The sequence below is a fragment of the Onychostruthus taczanowskii genome, unplaced genomic scaffold (genome assembly GCF_017590055.1).
Source record: "Onychostruthus taczanowskii isolate IOZ18803 unplaced genomic scaffold, ASM1759005v1 scaffold25, whole genome shotgun sequence".
Taxonomy (NCBI): Eukaryota; Metazoa; Chordata; class Aves; order Passeriformes; family Passeridae; genus Onychostruthus; species Onychostruthus taczanowskii.
The window spans coordinates 6,228,546-6,247,560 of record NW_024499796.1 but is presented as its reverse complement, the minus strand read 5'-3'; the positions used below and the strand labels follow the sequence as shown (position 1 = coordinate 6,247,560).

The following is a 19,015-nucleotide window of genomic DNA, read 5'->3' as shown; positions in this document are numbered from 1 at the left end:
CTGCAAGGCACACAGCAAGGGAGGAGGGCTCATCCCTCATTGCTCCCAAAAAATTGGCTCAGCTGCCCTTCCCAAATCCCAGAGGGATGACACGCACCCATCACCACGAGGTGGAAGGCTTTGCTGACCTCTCCCACTTCATTTACCACCAGGCACGAATAGATGCCTGCATCAGCTGGTGCCACAGCCACCAGGCTCAGCTGTGGGCCACCAGGCACCCGGGCACCCTGCTGCCTCAGGGGCTCTCCATCCTTCAGCCAGGTCACTGACGGTGCTGGGGACCCGGTGGCTTTGCAGGTGAAAGTGACATCGGAGCCCTCGGCCACCAGCTGCTCCTCACTGCTCTCGGGGCTCTCCAGGACTGGGGGCACTGGGGAGAAAAGTCAGGTCCCCAGACACTGGGGCTGGCTTTGGCCACTCCCTGGTGTCCTGCGAGCAGCCAGAGGTGGCTCAGCCCTCCTGCGGGAGGCTCTGGGACTGCTCTAAGGCTGGTCTTGCTTTGCTCCAGGATGGAACAAAGGATGGTCTGAGCCCACCCCAGCAGTGGAGGAATGGCTCAGGACCGCTTGGGAATGGGTGCAGTGCACAGTGTGTGCTCTGCTGACAAAAGCAGTGTCCAGGTGCCCTCCCCAGCCCTGCCCTGTACCCTGGATCTGCAGGACGAAGCTGCGATCGGCCACTCCTGCCCGGCTGGAGACAATGCAGGTGTAGAGTCCAGCATCAGAGAGCTGAGCCTGGGAGATCCTAACCCGTGGGATGGGACACGGGGATGGGGAGGAGACATCAGCTCCATGTGACCCCCTGCTCCCCAAGGTGACACTTCAGGGTGCAGCAGTGCCCTCATGCAAACCCGGCTACCAGCCCCAAAGCCCGTGGCTGGCCATTGCTGCAGGGTCACTTCTCACCGGAGGATGTGCCCAGCCGAGAGCAGGGTGACACGGGGGGACAGGCGCAGGGGCAGCCCGTCCTTCATCCAGCTGACGTGCAGCGGAGGGGACCCCCGTGGCCAGCACTGCAGTGTCACCGCGGCGGACAGGACTCCACGGACCACCTCCGAGTCAGCGGCACCCCTCTCGATGGTGGGAGGGACTGGGCGAGGGGACACGGGGGCTGCTGGGGCTGTCGGGTGGGGGTGGCCCCGGCGCTGCCCCGCAGCTCCCAGCCCTGCTCACCCAGCACGTTCAGCGTGTGCAGCCGCGTGTCCTCGCCCAGGCTGTTCCGGGCCAGGCACGTGTAAGCTCCGGAGTCGGCAGCTCGCAGTCCCTCGAGGAGCAGGGCGCTGCCATCCGGGGACACCCTGCGTGGGGAGGGTGGGACGGTGACCTGTGTGCTCATCCCCAACGTGCCCATGGCATGGAAGTGCTCTGTGCTCAGTTTGCAGCCCAGGATGAGGATTCTGGGCACACTGCAAGGTTAGGGCATCACCTGGGACCCTGCAGGGTGACAGTGACCATCCCAGACTCCCAGATTTACCCCAAGATGACATTCTCTCAGCAAAGAGCCGGGATGAGTGCACCCCAGACCAAGCAACAGGAAGAAACAGCACAGCTCAACTTGCCTTGCCAAGCAATTTTGCACGTGGGGACACTGAGCCCCTGGGGTGTACCCCCAGACTCACCGGGCGTGTGAGGGGGGCTGCAGCCCCAGCGGCTGCCCATCCTTCAGCCAGGAGATGTGGGGGGTGGGCTGCCCCTCTGCCCGGCACTCCAGCCTCACCCTGCTGCCCTCCAGCACGCTGTGCTCACTGGGGTCCCCTGCACTGCTGATCCGGGGGGGCACTGCACCGAGGAGAGAGGGAGGCTGAGAAAGAGGAGGGGGAGGAAGGCTCACCTCTGAGGCAGAGCCCGCAGGGAGTGGGCTGCCTGGGGAAGCCGTACCTCGCACCAGCACCGTGAAGTCCTTGCGTGTCTCGGCCCCCGGGCCCTGTGCCAGGCAGGTGTATCGGCCCTGGTGGAAGGGCTGGAGGGGGCTGAGCAGGAGCTGGGCACCCCCAGACACCAAACCCTGCTCTGGGCTCATCTCTGCAAGGAGGCAGGGTGAGGCAGCTGAGCAGTGCTCCTCCACTCAGCCCTCTCCAGGGTCACTGTTGTGCTTCCCCCTTCCCCCCCAGACCCAGGTTTGGGGACACTGTTAAAGCAAAGCAGGGTTTTTGCAGAGTTCACTGCTGGAGCTTTACAGGAGAAAAGAGCCACTGGCTTGGGGACAAACCCCTGTCCCCCCAAGCACCCCAAGGGCTGGTACCCAGAGAGCTCACCCCCTGCATATCCCTCCATCACATCTTGTGCCCACATGCCATGGCTTCGATCCTCAGGAATGAACCTGAGCTCTCTTGAGAGCATGCAGGGAAAAGGCCAGACCTTTCACACTCTGTCCCCTCCCTGTGCAGCCCTGAGGGTCTCTTGCAGCAGGGTTAGCAGTTGGGAAACTGAGGCAGGACTGCTTGGAAGGGAGCAGCAGCGAGGCTGGGGGTGGCAGCCTGGCACAGCGCTCCCTGCACACACACCCAGCGGGTGCCCGTCCTTCAGCCAGGTGACAGCACTGGCCACACCGGGGACGTGGCAGCTCAGGACGAGGGGTGTCCCCATGTCAGCTTCCAGCGTCTCCTGCTGTGGGTCCTGGATGCCTGGGGGTTCTGAGGAGGATGAACAGGGACGGGGGTGTGACACAGACCAGGGCTCACTGTCGGCTCCTCAGTGCGTGCTCAGGGGACAGCTCCTGGCTGAGCCTGCACCATTTACCATGGATGGTGAGGATGAAGCTCTTCTGATCCTGGCTGGCCACGTTCAGGGCCATGCACGTGTATGTGCCTGAGCTGGAGAGCTGTAGGTGAGGGAGATGCAGCACCCGAGAGCCTGGAAGAAGTGGAGAGCAGAGAATCAGGACAGCCTGGAGCAGAACCAGGTCTGGGCCATTATGCCAGCAAGCTGAGTGATCCCATGCAAAAGGAGTCTGGCCATGGAATTCCCATATTTGAGGTCCAAAGCCTTGCTGTGTCCCAGGAGCAGCAGGGTGGAGTTCTGCAGGATGCAGCCCTTGGTCCTCTGCAGAGGGGATCACTCAGCAGTGTGTCATTAGTGTGTCATAAACCCAAAGGCTGAGCTGGGGACCCACACGTGGCATCCAAAAAAGGGGGATTAGGGGACCTAGAGCTCGCTGGGGCACAGGCAATGATTCTGGCTCATCCCAACATACCTCGGGTGACAGTCACCTCCTCTGCGAGCCGCAGGACGTGGCCATCCTTGTACCAGGAGATCTCTGCAGCCGGGTGGGTCTGGATGTCACACACCAGGGAGATGCTGCCATTGACAACGCCATCGACCTTCTCGGGGTCTGTTCCCACACTCCAGGGAGCTTCTGCTCCAGTGCACCCAAAAGACAGTGCCAAAGGGGAGCCATCACTGTGGGGGTCGATGCATCCCAGGAGGAAACACGCACCGAGCCCCTCGCCTGCTCAACCTCCTCACACAGGGCGGGTGTGACCAGCACAAGGGACAGAGGCAGCCATGCAGCTCCAGAGCCAAAGGGAACTCCAGTTGGTGGAGAAAGAGGAGGAGGACAGTAAATCAGTGACCCAGTGAAGGGGAGATGCCTTACCCTGCACAGCGAGGGCAAAGTGCTTCTCAGCTGACCCGGCCAGGTTCTCAGCCATGCACGTGTAACTCCCAGTGTCACCTGCCTCCACCACTGCCACCTGGAGAGGGGCAGCAGAGCACCACTGAGGGCTGCCCCGAGCTGGGGAGATGCTGGGACTCCCATGGGGACCTTGGTGGGACCAGGGCAGCCACCTTTGGGAGGAAAGAATGCCCCATCCCCTCCATCTGCTCTCTCCTGTGTCTGTCCCCAACACGGCCGCCTGCTTAGGGGCACACCAACCTGCAGGACTGTGCCACCCTCCAGGAGCTGGTGGCGTGGGCCAGCCTCTATGGGGAGATCATTCCAGAGCCAGGACACCGTGGGCTCTGGGTGCCCAGTAGCTTCACACTCAAAGCGCACAGTGCCATTGATGGTGGCCGTCACCTCCTCCACCAGGTCCTCTGTGCCACCACGGATGGCAGGAGCAGCTGGAAGCAGGTGGTTATGGGGCTGCCACATGCCCCAGCCCAATGTCCCCTGTCCCTGTACTCACTCAGCACCTCCAGCTCGTAGTGCAGGCGGTCGCGCCCCGCAGCGTTGGCCGCCTCGCAGGTGTACCTGCCCCTGTCCTCCTCCTGCACCGCCTGCAGCTGCAGCACCCGGCCCCCTGTGACACGGGACAGGCTTGGGGCAGGCCACAGGGAAGGGTCAGTGGGATATTTCCCAGCCCTGCCCTGCACAGAGCCCTGCACAGCCCCAGTGACTCAGAGGTCCCGCGGGGGCTGCGTGTGGTGGCAGGAGGAAGGGGACAGGATCCATCCTCCTCTGTGCTAGGGATGCTCTCACCCCACAAGGCTGCTGCAGGACCACCCCCAGGCCCCACAGGGGGGTGCACACCCATACCCATTACCTTGCAGCATCAGCACCCCCAGGCCCGGGGAGAGGGGCTCCCCATCCTTGTACCAGGTGAGCTGGGGGGGTGGGATGGCACTGGTGTCACAGTAGAGGGCAGTGGGCTGGCCAAGGACAGCCTTTCGGTGCTCTGTCACCTCCCCATCCTGGTCTTCCTCCCGATAGAAGATCTCAAGGGCTTCTTTGGGGCCTGTTTGCTGCTGGAAGATGGGGGGCACTGCGGGGACAGGCTGTGGTCAGCTGTGGGGAACAGGGACATTGGCCCCCAGGTGCACCCACAGCATCTGCCCTCACTGGAGCTGAGGAGATGTTTGCTGTTTTCCAGCAGGATTAAACTTTTTTTCCTGCCCACCCTTCTCTGCTCCCACAAGTGACCCTGAGGACCCCTGCTCTTGCTGAGACACCCTCTGCTCTGGGTGCTGGCTCTCTGCCCAGGGCTCACCTTGGACGTGCACGATGAAGTCCCTGTCATCCTCTCCCACAGCATTGGTGGCCACACAGGTGTAGTGCCCCGAATCTGAGATTCCAGCTGCTTGGATCTGCAGGACCTGCCCCTCACTGAGGATCTGGATGTGTTCAGAGCTTTCCAGAAGCTGAAGGGAAGAAAGAGAAGGGCAGGAGCAGGATTACACACCCAGGAGTGGAGCAGAGCCCAGCCAGGTGGGTAAAGGGTATCTTCCCACTCCATCCAGCTGGGACAGTCCCCAAGCCCAGCAGCTCCTCCCTGGTCACAGCTGGGACCTCACCTGCTTGTCCTTGTACCAGCGGATGGTGGGCTCAGGCACAGCCCAGGTCTCACACTCCAGCACCACTGTGCTGTTCACCCTGGTTTTCACCTCTTTCATGGCAAATTCCCCCAAAGGATCCTCTCTGGCAATCCAAGGAGGAACTAGTGGGGAAAGACAGAGGGAAGCAGAGGGAAGCAAAGGGAAGCAGCACTGGCCCCATTACAGTGGTGGGGCCACTGCAGGAATTAGGAAGGACGTGGGGAGCTCCCTCACCCAGGACCTTCACAGCGTAGTTCTTCACAGCCTCCCCGTCTTCGCTGGCCACGATGCAGCTGTAGGTGCCCGTGTCCTCCTCCTGGGCATTCAGGATCTGCAGCCCGTGGCCACCTGGGCAAAGGGGGTCTCCTGAGAGGGTTGCTGCTCACAGCCACAGCTCTCTCTCCCCATGAAGGCATCTCAAGGGACCTGCTGAGCACCTGCAGGCCTGGCTGGAGGGGGCCTAATGCTCTTCTAGAGCCCAGTCCCAGGCTTATAAAAACCAGCACTGAGGAGGCTCATTATGATCAGAGGATGCAACACTTGGAAAAGCAGCATCCAGCTGATCCCTGAGCCCTCAGGTCCTGCAGGATGATGACCTCTCACCATCCCACTGTGCTGGACCCCTGCCAGACTGAGAAAAGCCCCCACTCCCACTCCCCAAGGCATGCACAGCAAGGGGCCACCACAGTCATGCAAAGCCAGGGGACATCAGCACGGTACCAGGGAGCAGGAGGACATTTCTAGATGCTTTGAGAGGAACCTGGTCCTTGAGCCAGGTGATGTTGGGAGATGGGTACGGTGGGGCCTCGCAGAGCAGGGAGATGGGGTTGTTGATGATCACTGTCACTTCTTCTGCAGCGGCATCATCTCCAGCAAAGGTGGGACTGGCTGCAGAGACGTGGCTGTGTGTTAGATCAGCACTAGCTTTGGCTTCCCAGTGCTTCATCCCCCCACCAGAGAGCATGATCCAAGTTCAGGGAGTTGGAATTGGCACAGCCTGTGCCAACTTCAGACTCTGCCCTGTCCTGCTGCCCTCCAAAACCACAGAGATACAGAAGACACATCCCCCCTTCCATCACAGCTGGATCCTGCACTAAGCAGGTGCTTTCTGCTCCTCCAAGAGGTCTCACAAGGGCTTTGGGACAGGTCCATGCCACGCTTTGGCTGCAGGACTAAGAGATCTTCCCCACCTACCTAGGGCAGGCCATTAAAACCCACTAAGTCTGCTCACACCTGAGACCCTGCCTCCATCCAAAGGCATCTCATACCCAAAACGTCCAGCAGGTAGTGCTTGGTCTGATTTGCCACAGAGTTGGAGGCCACACAGGAATAGCGACCAGCATGGGCCAGGGAGGCTTGGGGGATGTGGAACAAGGAGCCATCAGGGGAGATGGAGAAGGTGCCAGGGAGAGGGTGGTTGTCTTTCATCCAGGTGATCTTGGGTTGTGGGCTGCCTGTGAGGGATGGAAAATGAGATTTTGGCCATTGTGTGAAGTTTTTCCATGTGTGAGCACAGCCTGGCTGGGGTCACTGTCAGAGCTTTTCTGGAAAGCAGAGACATCATCCCAAATCAGAATTATCATGATCTGGATCAGGATTTTAGAAGCTGCTGGATGAGCCAGCAAGAAGAAAGTGAACTGTCCTGAGTGGGAGGTGATTAATTATTCCCATCACTAAAGGAGAAATGAGATTAGAGAAGTTTTAGCTCCATTTGGGAAAGATTGGATCTCACATTGTGGAACAGGCTCCCCATGTGGGCGTCCCCTCCCCAGCGCTTCCCGGACAGCACAGCTCCAGAGCCAGGAGCCATCCCAAAAGAGCTCTGCAGCCGATTTCAGCTGTTTTCATGTCTCTGACTGGAGCCATCCATCTGTTCCACACCCCAAAATGAGACTCTGCTCTGCCCCTGAGCCCCATCTCCCCCTTGCTCATGCCACCTCCCTTCCCCACTTGATGCTCACCTGAAGCCAGGCAGGACCAGGTGACAGGGTGGCCCTCGGGCACCTTGAAGGTGTTCTCTTCATCCACGTTCTCAATGTGGGGAGGAACTAAGAACACAAGCCCCCAGGGACTTCAGCAGCTGGCCAGCTCGGCCTCTGACCTCACAGCACACCCAGCATGTCCAGTCTTAACTCATGTCTCTTCCTGCAAGGGTGGAGCTCTGAAACCCCAGCAGGAATCCTGCAGCAGACAGAAGACCCCTCCTTACCTAGGACCTCCACGTAGAAATGCCTCCTGGCCTCCCCAGCTACGTTGCTGGCCAGGCAGGAATAGTGACCACCATCCTGGGCTCGTGCATGGGTGAGCCTGAGCAGCCAGCCCCCTGGAAGCACAGAGCAGAGGGGTCTCAGGGCTCTGATCCAGGTAAAGCACATCCCAACTGGATGGGAGGGGTGTTTGAACTGTGCTCCTGTGGGGCTGCAGCTCCACCATGAGTTTGAACTCATCAGTGTTGGGGCAAAACACATTCCCAAAGCACTCATCTCTCACAGCACCCAGACCTCTGACCTGAAAGCACTTGTGTGTGCTGGCTGGGGGTGACAGGAGAGCCATCCCAGAACCAGGTGACGCTGGGCTGGGGAATGCCAGTGGCCTCACAGGTCAGCGTCAGGGATCCTTGCAGGGGAACGCTGACGTTGGTTGTCAGTCCTGATCCTGCAATGAACTCAGGAGGAACTGGGGATGCAGAAGAAGATGGACATCCATTTGCAAAGCAGCCAGAGCATCAGAGGAGCAAAGCAAGGAGGGGAGAACTGGGTGAACCTGGTTTTTCCCACCTTCTTGCTTTGTACAGCTTTAGGGCATGAACCCAGAAGGACCATTAGCATCACCTGGAGATGGTGACTTTAAAGGTGTTTTGGGACAGGTGACCCACAGCACAGATGTGCCACTTACCTGCACAGCTGAGCCCAGGCTTACAGGTTCACACTGGGATGGCCACACAGCCTGAGCCACCTCAGACCTTTTATAGCTCTAGTGACCTTGACCCATGAGGTAGCAGAGGACTTTATATGAGATGATCTGCTGTGATGGCTCTGGAATGGAACTCCTGCCTGACAGACACAGTTCTACAGCTATTCCTGAAGCATAACCCTGCTGACCCTGGGACCTGCTGCATGCTGGATTGCCCAACACCTGCTGCACATCAAGTTACTCCACACCACCACCCTCCTCGTCCTGCCTGCATCCACCCCACCCCATCCCACGTCCTTACCGTGCACCACAACATCAAACTCCCTCTGCTCCTGCCCCTCTGTGCTGGCAGCCAGGCAAGTGTAGTGTCCTGCATGGGCCACCTCTGCCCTGGGGATGTGCAGCCGCCTCCCTTGCTCCGTAAGCAGGAGCCCGTCCCCAGCAGCCACGGGCTGCCCGTCCTTCACCCACTTCACCCACGGTGGTGCTGTCCCCGTGGCCTCGCACTCCAGAACTGTCTCGCCACCCTCGATGACAGAAACCTTCCTGAGGGTGCTGCTGCTGCTCCTTGGCAGTGCTGTGGGCAGAGGGACACGGGGTGGAGGGGATGTGCAGCTCCCTCAGCCGTGCACAAGTGGAGGGGCAAAGCTGACCCAGGTAGAGCAGCATCCCTTCCAAAATATCCAAGGCACCAGGCCATGGCTTTAGGCTCCAGCTGGACCTTGCATTGAGAGAAGCCCCAGCACCTCCACCTGCCCACACAGGTCTCTGGTGCCCCATGCTCACCGTGCACCTCCAGGTGATGCTCCTTGCTGCTGCTGCCGGCAGCATTCCTGCACTCGCAGGTGTATGTCCCCTGGTCCAGCAGCTGTACCTTCTCCATGTACACCACGTTCCCTCCTGGGGACACCAGCTTTGGGCTCCCTGGCTGGGTGGAGAGGGGCTCACCTGCCCAGGGAAGGGGACAGCAGCTTCCCCTCAGGCTCCCAGCAGGAGAAATTCCCACCCAAAAGCTGGATTCTGCTCAACAAAGAGCTCCAAAGAGACAAACAGCTGGGACAGCCCATGTGGGGAGAGATGAGGCTGAGGAACAGACCCCTACCGTCCTTCCACCAGCTCAGGGTGGGCAGGGGGATCCCATGGCACTCGCAGGGCAGCTGGACAGATTGTCCCTCTAGCACGGACATGGCCTCGGGCTCTGGCGAGGAGAAGGATGGAGGCACTGCAGGGATGAGAGGAGCAGCTCACTGATGGCACTGGACAAGAGGAGAAGGGCAGCTCCTTACTGGAGCTCCATCCTGCTGGACACACACCCCCTGCAGCCCTGCTGGGTGCCACAAAAACCCCAGTGACATTCCCCTGCCCTGGCTTCATGTGGAAACAATAATCTTGTCTCTCCAGCCAAGCGAGGGATGCTTTTAATTGCACATGGCCAACAGCAGAGGATGACCAAGCATCCCACAAGCAGGCCAAGGTCAGGTTGGCCAGACACAGCCTTATTAGGCAGCCCTGCTCACTGAGAAGGTTACCCAACTCTTTCCATTATCGGATGATGTTCTCAGCTGCTCATAAATACAGCTGGCTGGGAAATGGTAACTCCTTCCCATGGGGGATATCAGTTTGGAGAAGAAAAGCCTCAACACCCAGAAACCCTTGAAAAACAAAAACAGCAGAACCCAAACAAGGCACCCGAGCCAGGACGGCAGACGTGCAAACATTTCCCTGGGAAGAGATTGCAGGAACGAGCCCAGAGCAGGAGAACTGGATCTTCTCCACGCCCTGGACACCTGCCTGCAGGACTTCCACCAACTGGAGCATCCCTGAGAAAAGCCAGGGCCTGGCTCAGCCCCCGGAGCTGTGGACATGCTGAGTGGTCTGGGAAGCTGCAGGGATGCTTGGATCAAGTGAGAAAAAGTGAGCAGTGCCTGACTTGGCAGCAGCCCAGGAGCCACCACTGAGTCTGGGGGGACAGATATGTCACCAGGCACACAGGGTGCGAAAGGGACAGGGTGGGTAGGTGACCCGGTAATGGGGACCTGGCAACACCCACCCATGGGGCCATGGCTTTCCAGGATACCATCTGGGATGGACACAGGGAATTGCATGACTGGAAATGGAAATGAGCCATCTCCTAGGGATGTATCCTGAGGGCTGGGACAACCCCACTGATCCCACACTCACCCAAGGTATTCCAGGGAGGGAAGCCCCACCTCTCAGGAAGCCACAGCTGCACTCACCGGTGACCTGCAGGCTGTACCAGAGCTCAGCCACACCGGCCGCGTTGGAGGCCACGCAGCGATAGCTGCCGGCATCGGAGGGTCGGGCACGGGGGATCTCCAGGCGCTTCCCATCCCCGGACGGGGTCAGTCCTGCTCCGGCCGGGAGCTGCTCGAGCCCCTTGTACCAGGTGATGTCTGCAGGGGTGCAGAGAGTTGAGCAGTGAGGAACGATGCTGCTGCCCCCCTCAGCCAGGGAAAAGCCCGGGGGCAGCTGAGGGACGGGATTGCCTCACCGGGAGCGGGCAGCCCCGAGGCCAGGCATTCCAGGGATGCTGAGCTGTGCTCCGGGATGGCCAGATCCACCGCGCTGGGCTCGATGGTTGGAGGCACTGCAACCCAGCACTGCTGTCAGCGGCTCTGTGTGAGCCGGGCTGTCACAGCCACCACAGGGCAGGGCCCTGGGCACAGCCAGGCTCACCGATGGCTCTTGGCACACACCAAGTCCTGGCAGAGCAGCAGCCGGGGGCCACAGCTCCGTCCCTGCTTTGGGAGGGGACCACACCACCCCATGGTGACACCACAGCTCCCCAGACCAGCCAGAGGTTTGGTCCCTGCCCCAGTGAGGCATTCATTCTTCCCAGGTAGAGATCTCTGTTCCCGGCCTGGTTTCTCACCTGGCACCTTCAGAGTCACATCCTGCTGGTGGAGGGGAAATGGGGCTGGGGGAGGACCTCCAGCAGGAAAAACCAGTCAAGGATTTACTGTGGTGCCAGTGCCATCACCTCTCTGCTTCATTGACAAAGGACAAGGTCCCAAGGAATCAAGCCAGTGACCCTGCACCTACCAAAAACTGGGCCAAGAACACCCACCCCTTTGGGCAGCCACCTTCCTCCCAACACACGGGATGGATAGAACACCTCACCCCAGACACTGTGCTCACCATGCACTGAAACCTGCACTTCTGCCTGGGCCAGCCCTGCCCGGTTGCTGCCCTGGCAGATGTAGAGCCCTTGGTGACCAAGCCCCACTCGAGTGACCAGCAGAGTGCCACCGTCCTCGGACACCACCACACCATCCTGCCCGTCCAGAGGGTGCCCGTCCTTCAGCCACCTGTGAGCAAGGGGACAGGCAGCACGTCCTGGCTCTGCCCTGCCACCACCCATGCCCTGTCTCTGCACTCCAACAGGATGAGTAGTGGGGTGTTGGCAGCAAGGACTGTCCCCTTATCCTCTGGAATGGGGCAGGCATGCCAGCAGAGGATTGCTGAGCAGAGGACACCAGGGACAAGAAGGAATGGGTGCCTCCACCCTTAGGGACACCCCAAGCCAGAGGCCCCTCCCAGCCATCCTGGGAGCACAGGGAGCACCCACCACTGCAGCACTCACTGGATCTGGGCTGGGGGGCTGCCCACGCTGTGACAGTGAATCCTCAGGGAGGTGTTGGCCACGGCTGCCAGGTGGCTTTCCCCATCACCAATCCACAGCTGGGGGGGAGCTGGGGGAGAGGGGACCTCAGGCTGTGACCACCCTCAGACCCTGGCACAGGGACAGCCAAGGATTGGAGGGTTTGGAGCCCAGTGGCACATGGGCAGGGCTCTGAACCTTGCACGTGCAGGCTGTAGCTGAGCGAGGCGTTCCCCGCGGCGTTGGTGGCCGTGCAGGTGTAGAGGCCATTGTCTGTCACCTGGGGCTCAGCCAGGTGGAGAGATCCTGAAGGGAGGACACGGAACCTGGGGGGAGAAGGAGCAGAAAAGCTGGATGGGAGAAAGAGCCGTGTCATCCATCAGCCAACCCTGAGCAGGAGCTGAGGGCTCAGAGCTCACCGTCACCTCGGGACAGCCAAGAGAAGGTCACCATGGCCACCTCCCATTCAAAGAGGGTGGCACAGCTGCCCATGGGGGCAAATCCCCTTTGCTCAGCCCCTGCACGAGCTCAGCAAGAGGCAGCACATGAGCTGAGGGGGATGAAGGACAAGGATCCCCCCAGAGCACAGTCCCTGCAGCTGGAGCTGGCCAAGCTCTCATTCCAGCCCCATCTGTGCTCCACAGACATAACATCATCTCGGCCCACGGCTGCAGATGCCTCCTCATGTGCTCCCATAAATCACCCGGCATGGACAAGCCAGCTGAGATGTGGGGAGCAGCACAGGTCAGCCAGGAACAGCCATGGCAAATCAGACATGAACAACAAGGCAACACCCAAGAAGAGCAAAACCAAGATGCCTTCCAGCTTCCCCAGGCCACAGCAATCCTCAGGTACACACAAGAAGTGTTTAACACCACGACCAGGGCCCATGGCTTTAGGGGGTCCCTTCCAACATGGTGCTAACATATGGGGAAAACATTGGAAGACCAAGACACCATATAACCTGGAGAATGGTTGGATATGAGTTTATCCTCGCCCATCAAATCACATTAACTGACTGTCTCATGGCTGTCATCATCTTCAATACCATCAACAAATTGATCTGTCCCTCCAGAAGTCACTCACTGGAACAAAACTGGCCTAAAACTCCACATCCCAGGGCAGACAAAGCCACTGCTGGGCAAAAAAACTGTGTTTGTGCCAAACCTTGTCCCAAGCAGCATCAGGCTCTGGTCCAACACTTCCCACAGGGATCCACCATCCCCAGGCACATCCCTGACCCTGTGACAGCACAAGGCAGGAATGTGCACAAAAGCAGACAGACAGCAGGGTGAGGAGCTGCACTGGAGTTTCCTTTCCTTCCCAACCCCAGTCCCGTGTCCAGGGTAGGCACATGAGTGATTGGAAGCAGCTGCTTGGTCCCAGATGTTTGGAAGATGGAAGAAAAGCCTGGTGCTCTCCAAGGAGAGCAGAGTTAATGCAGTGCTGCTCGGCTGCCTCAGCTCCTGCATTGCCCACAGGGTGCCAGGGGTGCCCTTCACATCCTCCTGCCAAGCAGCTGGGACTCTTCACGGACCTGACATCCCTCTGAAGAGACACAAAATCCCAGACGGTGTCTCCCAGCAGCCACAACCCTCCTTACCTCGAGGTGGCGAGGGGCAGGGGCTGGGGCTCCCGGCTCCACACCACCAGGGGCGGGGGATGTCCTTGGGCCTCGCAGGGCAGGGTGGTCTCCTGCCCCAGCACAGCCAGGATGGGGACAGGGTCTGATGTCTGCGATCCATTCCCGCTGATCCTGGGCTTTGCTGCATGGAGAGGGAGCACAGCTGGTGCAGGGACACTTCAGTGCCCCACAGCTCTCATCACTTCTCTTCCCATCCTCCAAACCCATCTTGGCAGCTGGATTGGTGCTCCAAGGAAGCCAGGAGTGTTCCCAGGTCATTCCCTCCCTGCCTGTCCCCTCTGGAGCTGTCCTGGGCACTCACTGCTGATGGAGAGCTGCATCTCCCGGCTGGAGAATCCTGCTGCATTGGTGGCTGTGCAGAAGTAGGTGCCAGCATCCCCAGGGGACGATGAAGGGATCAGGAGGGTCCCATCGGGGTCAAGCTGGTAGTGTGGGCTCAGTGAAATGGGCTCCGTGCCCTGCAGAGGAAAGGGAAGGGAGGAAGGCAGAGATTCTCCAAGGAGCTCAGCATCCCAAGGGCAAGAAGAGAGCTCTGGACACACCAGAGCAGGCCATGTCCTGATCCCAGCTTCCCACGGTGCTTGGTGCCACCTCCCTAGGCAGCCACAGCCATGCTGGACACCTACACCCCTTCAAACACCTTTCCCTGAACCTGGCCGGGCTCAGAGGCACACAGCCCGCCTGTCCCTGTCCCCTACCTTTGCCCAGGTGACAGCAGGGGGGGGCACGCCAGTGGCATTGCACCGCAGGGTGACAGCCGCTCCCTCGGTGGCAGTGAGGAGAACAGGGCCAGGCTCGATGCTGGGAGGAACTGGGAAGGAAGAGAAGCCCCTCATCCTGCATGGCAGGGCCACGTGCAGCACAGGGAGCAGAGCACAGAGAGCACCTGCCCCGTGTCACTGCCGGGCGGGGACACCCGGCTCGCTGTCACTCACCGTGGATGACCAGGGACACGTCCTGCCTGTGCGAGCCCAGGGCGTTGGTCACCTCACAGGTGAAGGTTCCTGCATCCCCCCGGGATGCCTGCTCCACGTGCAGGCTCCCATCAGCCCGGATGGAATAGCGGTCACCTGCGGCTACCTGGACATGGGCAGAGAGCAGAAAGCAGGGCACATGGCAGGGTCAAACACCAACACATCCCTGCATCTTTGGGGCACATCCAGAAATGAATCCTTGAACAACACCCTGATGTGGAGATAAACCCACATTTCCTTCCCAACACAAATTCTTTCACCAGCAGCTTTCGCCCCAAATGTTGGGGGACTCATCCTGCAGCGAAGCCCCCCCAGGGGGTAGGTGTCCATCCAGCCACCCACCATCCCAGCAGGCACGGGAGTCTCACCATCTGCCCATCCTTCAGCCAGCGGCGGGCTGGGAATGGGCTCCCAGCCAGGATCACACAGGGCAGGGACACAGGCTGGCCTGGGAGCACACGCACCACAGGGGAGGCAAGGGCTATCTCTGGGGCTGCTTGAAAGAGGGGAAAGGGAACCAGGATTAATCAGTGATAAACTGGCCAGGAATGCTCAGGGCAATGGATGTAGATCACCTTTCTTCCAAGGTCTGGATCCTGGCTCAGCATAAGCCAGCTCTGATTCCACTCCCCAGGAATTTGGGGATATTCGCTGCAGTGTGGGTCCATGTCAGCACATGAAGCCAAAGAGGGCTTGGAAGGGCATTGCCCAAACCCTGCCCTGGGGTGGCTGAGCATTCACTGTGGCCAGCTCAGCACCAGAAACAGCTGCTCTGGTCTCTGGCACTCACCCCCTGCCAGCACACTGGGATGGATTCACCGACCAAAGCACGGAAAAACAAACCCTGTCCAGTGACTGTGAGCTTGACCTCTGCGTGGATTTTCCCAAACTCGTTCTGGGCTTCACAGATGTAGATGGCTTGGTCATCCAGCGAGGCACCTGGAGCACAGTGGGGAGAAGCCTCAGCCTGGTGGGGCTGGTGAGCCCTGAGCAAGCTCCAGGATGGGGACCATCCTCCCCTGCCCTATCACCATCTCCAGCGGGGACACACCCCTCAGAGCTGGAGGCTTGCAGGCTGTTACTGCACACCTCAGCTTGCACAAGTTAAAAATACAAATAAATGCATGCACACTCAGCTCTTACTGTCAATGAGGAGCTGGGCAGCCTCCAGCTGGCTGGAAACATCCTGTGGTCCCTGCCAGCTCACCACGGGCTTCCCGTCCTGCCGGGACCAGGTGACCTGTGGCGGGGGAGATCCCTCCACAGGGCACAGCAGGCTCACTCTCTCCCCAGCCTTGACCTCCATGTCGCCCAGGGGCTCAGGAAAGTGAGGGGCAGCTGGAGGAGAGAGCAGCAGAGAAAGGGCTCAGGCAGGTCCAGCATCCCAGCTTCCCCACAGCTGAGCCTGGAGAAGGGATGGGGCTGCAAAACCAATGAGCCAGGCGCCCTGATAGGTTATGAGACTGACTTAAAGCATTTGGTGCTTTTCCAAAGCTGTCAGAGCCATTGCAGTTTCCACCTCTTCCAGTTACACTCATCAACCCCTGGCTCAGCAAAATAACTTGCACTTTTCCATCTTTAACTGCTTTAAACCTTGCTGCCCTCAACACACAGCCTTCCCTACTCCTCCTCATGCTCTTTCATCCCTTCTGCCTCCAGGAAAAGGTTTTCACCTGGATTTTCAGACACACAAAATCAGCCCCCACCTCTGCCTAATCCCACTGAATGCACTTTGAATCCTGGCTGATTCCCAAGCCCCCGTGTCTCCCTGCAAAAACAACTGCCTTGTCTTTCCCCAACTTGCTGAGCCTCCCGCATCTTCCCGAAGCTCGGAACTCCTGCCAGGCTTCCCCCTGTTTGCACCAAGCACCAACACCTCCCCGCTGGGAAACCTCAGAAAGCAGCAAAGGGGCGCTGAGCCAGGAGGGAGAGCTGTGGAAGAGGCTTGACCCCTGGGTAGGACGCAGCAGGACTTACAGCCCACGTGCAGCACGGTGCTGTCCAAGGCGACGCCCGCCTCGCCCAGGGCCTGGCAGCCGTAGAGCCCCGCGTCCTCCTGGCGCACGGCCTGCAGCCGCAGCAGCGCGCGCTGGCTGCCCGCCGGGAACGCCGCCACGGCCTGCTCCCCTGCCAGAGCCCCGGGTCAGCGCCCACAGGCCTCTGGGGGCATGTCACACCCGCAGGGCGGCTGCCGGTCTCACCTTTGTACCACACGATGTGGGGTGGGGGTGCCCCCGACACCCAGCACTCCAGGGTCACGTCCTCTCCCACCAGCACCTTCAGGCTGGGCGTCACTGCCAGGATGGCAGGAGGTTCTGTGCCGTGGGGAGAGGTGTCTTTGGTCACTCTGCTGCGCTGGGTGTGATGCCATCCAGCCCGAGGGGACCCCAGAGCCCTGGGAGCTGTCCCCCCACACCCTCCATCTCACACAGCCCCAATCCCAGTGTGTGTTGATCCCAGTGTCCTCCATCACACACAGCCCCATTCCCAGTGTGCTGATCCCAGTGCCCTCCATCACACACAGCCCCAATACCAGTGTGCTGATCCCAGTGTCTTCCATCACACACAGCCCCATTCCCAGTGTGTTGATCCCAGTGTCCTCCATCACACACAGCCCCAATCCCAGTGTGCTGATCCCAACACTCTCCATCACACACAGCCCCATTCCCAGTGTGCTGTCCCCAAAACCCTCCATCACACACAGCCCTGTTCCCAGTGTGCTGCCAGCGAGCAGGTACCAGTGAACTCCAGGGTGATCACTTGCTCATCCCAGCCCAGTGTGCTGCTGGCATAGCAGCTGTAATTCCCTGCATCCTCTGGGACAGCAGACCTGATGTGCAGGGTACCCTCAGCATCCCTGAAAACCCTGCAGCAAATGGGAGAGAAAGGGAGAAACGAGCCCTGTGGAACAGGGATGATGGAAAATGTGTTCATACAAATGAGCAGGTTTCAGGCCATGCTGGGCATGTGGTGGATGTGGGTCAGCACTTAGAGCCAGCTGCTGCAGGGAAGGACTTTGCTTTGAACCAGGGAAAAGCACTGAGAATTGGGCTTTTTCATCTCAAAATTCCAAAAGCCTAATCCAAAGTCAACTCCTGCACTCACAGCCTGACACGGGCAGGAGTTGAAAGGCAAAAAGCAGAAGAAATTAAGAGGAAGTACAAGGAGTATTTTGAGACTTGAGCTCACACCAGGTGTGCAAAGTGGGGATGGTGACCTGGATAAGGCAGGACAGATTAAAAATAAATATAGGAAATTAAAGCCAGCAGCATGCCAAGCCTCTCAGGAGCATGGGCTGGGACACTGCAATGCCTCCCTCTTTCCAGAGCCACAGCAGCCCCAAGCCTCCCTCCCTCCCCTCGTACATCCCTGCAAGGGGAGCACCACCCCTGTGGCACAGGCAGGATGCAGGCTCCTGGCTCCCCGGGGGTTACCTCTCATCCTGCTGCAGGGGCCAGCCCCAGCGCCTCCAGCTGCTGTGGGGCTGGGGGTGGCCCCCGGCCGTGCAGTTCAGCCGCAGCTCCTGGCCCCTGCTGAAACGCCGGGGACTGCGGTCCACCCTCACCCACGGCGCCTCTGCACGGGGTTGGAGCAAGGCTCAGCCCCCAGGTGCCTTTCACCACCCTCCCACAGGGCAGCAAAATACCCCCCCAGGCCAGGGTGCCACGCAGGGGCAAAGCCTACCCTGGATGAAGAGCCACAGGGAGGCAGTGGCGGTGCCACGGGCGCTCTGTGCCACACACTCGTACAGGCCCCCGTCCCCTGGCTGCACCTGGCTGATCTCCAGAGAGCTGTTCTGCAGCAGCCGGGTCCTGCCACGCCCTGGCTGTGCCACCTTGCCATCCCAGCTCCAGGTCAGGTTGTAGGGCACATCCCCCAGGACCACGCAGGACATGACCACGTCCTGGCCCGGTGAAGCCGTGATGTTGCCCGGGGCAATGAGACGCGGTGGTGGCTCTACAAACATGGGATGCCTGGGTGAAAGGAGCCCCTGGCCAGCCACAGACATGGGAAGGGCTCTAAGGCTTGGCACAAGCAGCCCCCACCTGAGACAGAGACATAGGCACGGGCCCGGGTCACTCCGACCTTGCTCGTGGCCGTGCACTCGTAAAAGCCTTCGTCACTCTCAGACACTGCAGGGATCAGCCAGCTGATGTTCCCTGAAATCCTGCAAAAAGGGAGAGATGAAAATATGGATCACTCCCACCTTGGGACTGCCATGCCACCATCCTAGTCCTGCTCCCTGGGACGTTTTTTCATCTGAGTCAGGCAGAGGTGCATCCCCAGTTGCTGCAGACCTGTCCCTTGGAATTTTCCTCTTGGCATGCTCAGAACCTGAAGGCACTCACCCAGCACAAAGCACCCCCTCAGCTGGCACAGCTCAGGGACCCACATGGGACCCTCCTGGGGCTCACTGGGCCATACCAGAGGCTCACCTGAAGAGCTGCTCTTCCCCAAGCTTCATCCTGCCACGGCTGAGCTGCAGGTGGAAAGGGATCTCACTCCGTGCAGAGCAGGAGATGAGCTGTGGCTCACGGTTGTAGGCCTGGATATTGCTGGAGATATTCACTTTAGGCAGACCTGGAAGGGGTTGGGGATGTGCAGATGT

At 59.8% G+C, this 19,015-nt stretch overlaps 1 protein-coding gene across 2 annotated transcripts in view; it reads right to left on the bottom strand.

The window, feature by feature from the left end:
- The window catches only part of HMCN2 (hemicentin 2), a 32,908-nt gene that overhangs the window by 9,674 nt on the left and 4,219 nt on the right, over nt 1-19,015 (bottom strand). Inside the window, exons 9-51 of one of the 2 annotated variants that reach the window (XM_041406874.1) lie at nt 18,843-18,987; nt 18,453-18,574; nt 18,091-18,363; nt 17,841-17,982; nt 17,145-17,272; nt 16,608-16,721; nt 16,384-16,533; nt 15,550-15,744; nt 15,250-15,345; nt 14,775-14,899; nt 14,368-14,512; nt 14,131-14,243; nt 13,734-13,890; nt 13,391-13,553; nt 11,986-12,113; nt 11,770-11,878; nt 11,325-11,494; nt 10,678-10,773; nt 10,403-10,579; nt 9,268-9,387; nt 8,952-9,113; nt 8,467-8,742; nt 7,761-7,928; nt 7,462-7,575; nt 7,214-7,300; nt 6,521-6,706; nt 5,973-6,140; nt 5,487-5,600; nt 5,232-5,374; nt 4,928-5,078; nt 4,484-4,702; nt 4,127-4,240; nt 3,874-4,061; nt 3,595-3,691; nt 3,193-3,354; nt 2,739-2,852; nt 2,504-2,632; nt 1,878-2,021; nt 1,619-1,778; nt 1,173-1,297; nt 906-1,089; nt 647-744; nt 98-370 (exon numbers count right to left, since the gene is read on the bottom strand). In XM_041406874.1, coding sequence (XP_041262808.1) covers nt 98-370; nt 647-744; nt 906-1,089; nt 1,173-1,297; nt 1,619-1,778; nt 1,878-2,021; nt 2,504-2,632; nt 2,739-2,852; nt 3,193-3,354; nt 3,595-3,691; nt 3,874-4,061; nt 4,127-4,240; nt 4,484-4,702; nt 4,928-5,078; nt 5,232-5,374; nt 5,487-5,600; nt 5,973-6,140; nt 6,521-6,706; nt 7,214-7,300; nt 7,462-7,575; nt 7,761-7,928; nt 8,467-8,742; nt 8,952-9,113; nt 9,268-9,387; nt 10,403-10,579; nt 10,678-10,773; nt 11,325-11,494; nt 11,770-11,878; nt 11,986-12,113; nt 13,391-13,553; nt 13,734-13,890; nt 14,131-14,243; nt 14,368-14,512; nt 14,775-14,899; nt 15,250-15,345; nt 15,550-15,744; nt 16,384-16,533; nt 16,608-16,721; nt 17,145-17,272; nt 17,841-17,982; nt 18,091-18,363; nt 18,453-18,574; nt 18,843-18,987 — 6,444 coding nt within the window. The remainder of the gene's footprint in view (nt 1-97; nt 371-646; nt 745-905; nt 1,090-1,172; nt 1,298-1,618; nt 1,779-1,877; nt 2,022-2,503; nt 2,633-2,738; nt 2,853-3,192; nt 3,355-3,594; nt 3,692-3,873; nt 4,062-4,126; nt 4,241-4,483; nt 4,703-4,927; nt 5,079-5,231; nt 5,375-5,486; nt 5,601-5,972; nt 6,141-6,520; nt 6,707-7,213; nt 7,301-7,461; nt 7,576-7,760; nt 7,929-8,466; nt 8,743-8,951; nt 9,114-9,267; nt 9,388-10,402; nt 10,580-10,677; nt 10,774-11,324; nt 11,495-11,769; nt 11,879-11,985; nt 12,114-13,390; nt 13,554-13,733; nt 13,891-14,130; nt 14,244-14,367; nt 14,513-14,774; nt 14,900-15,249; nt 15,346-15,549; nt 15,745-16,383; nt 16,534-16,607; nt 16,722-17,144; nt 17,273-17,840; nt 17,983-18,090; nt 18,364-18,452; nt 18,575-18,842; nt 18,988-19,015) is intronic. The other variant, XM_041406875.1, reaches the window with a different exon arrangement.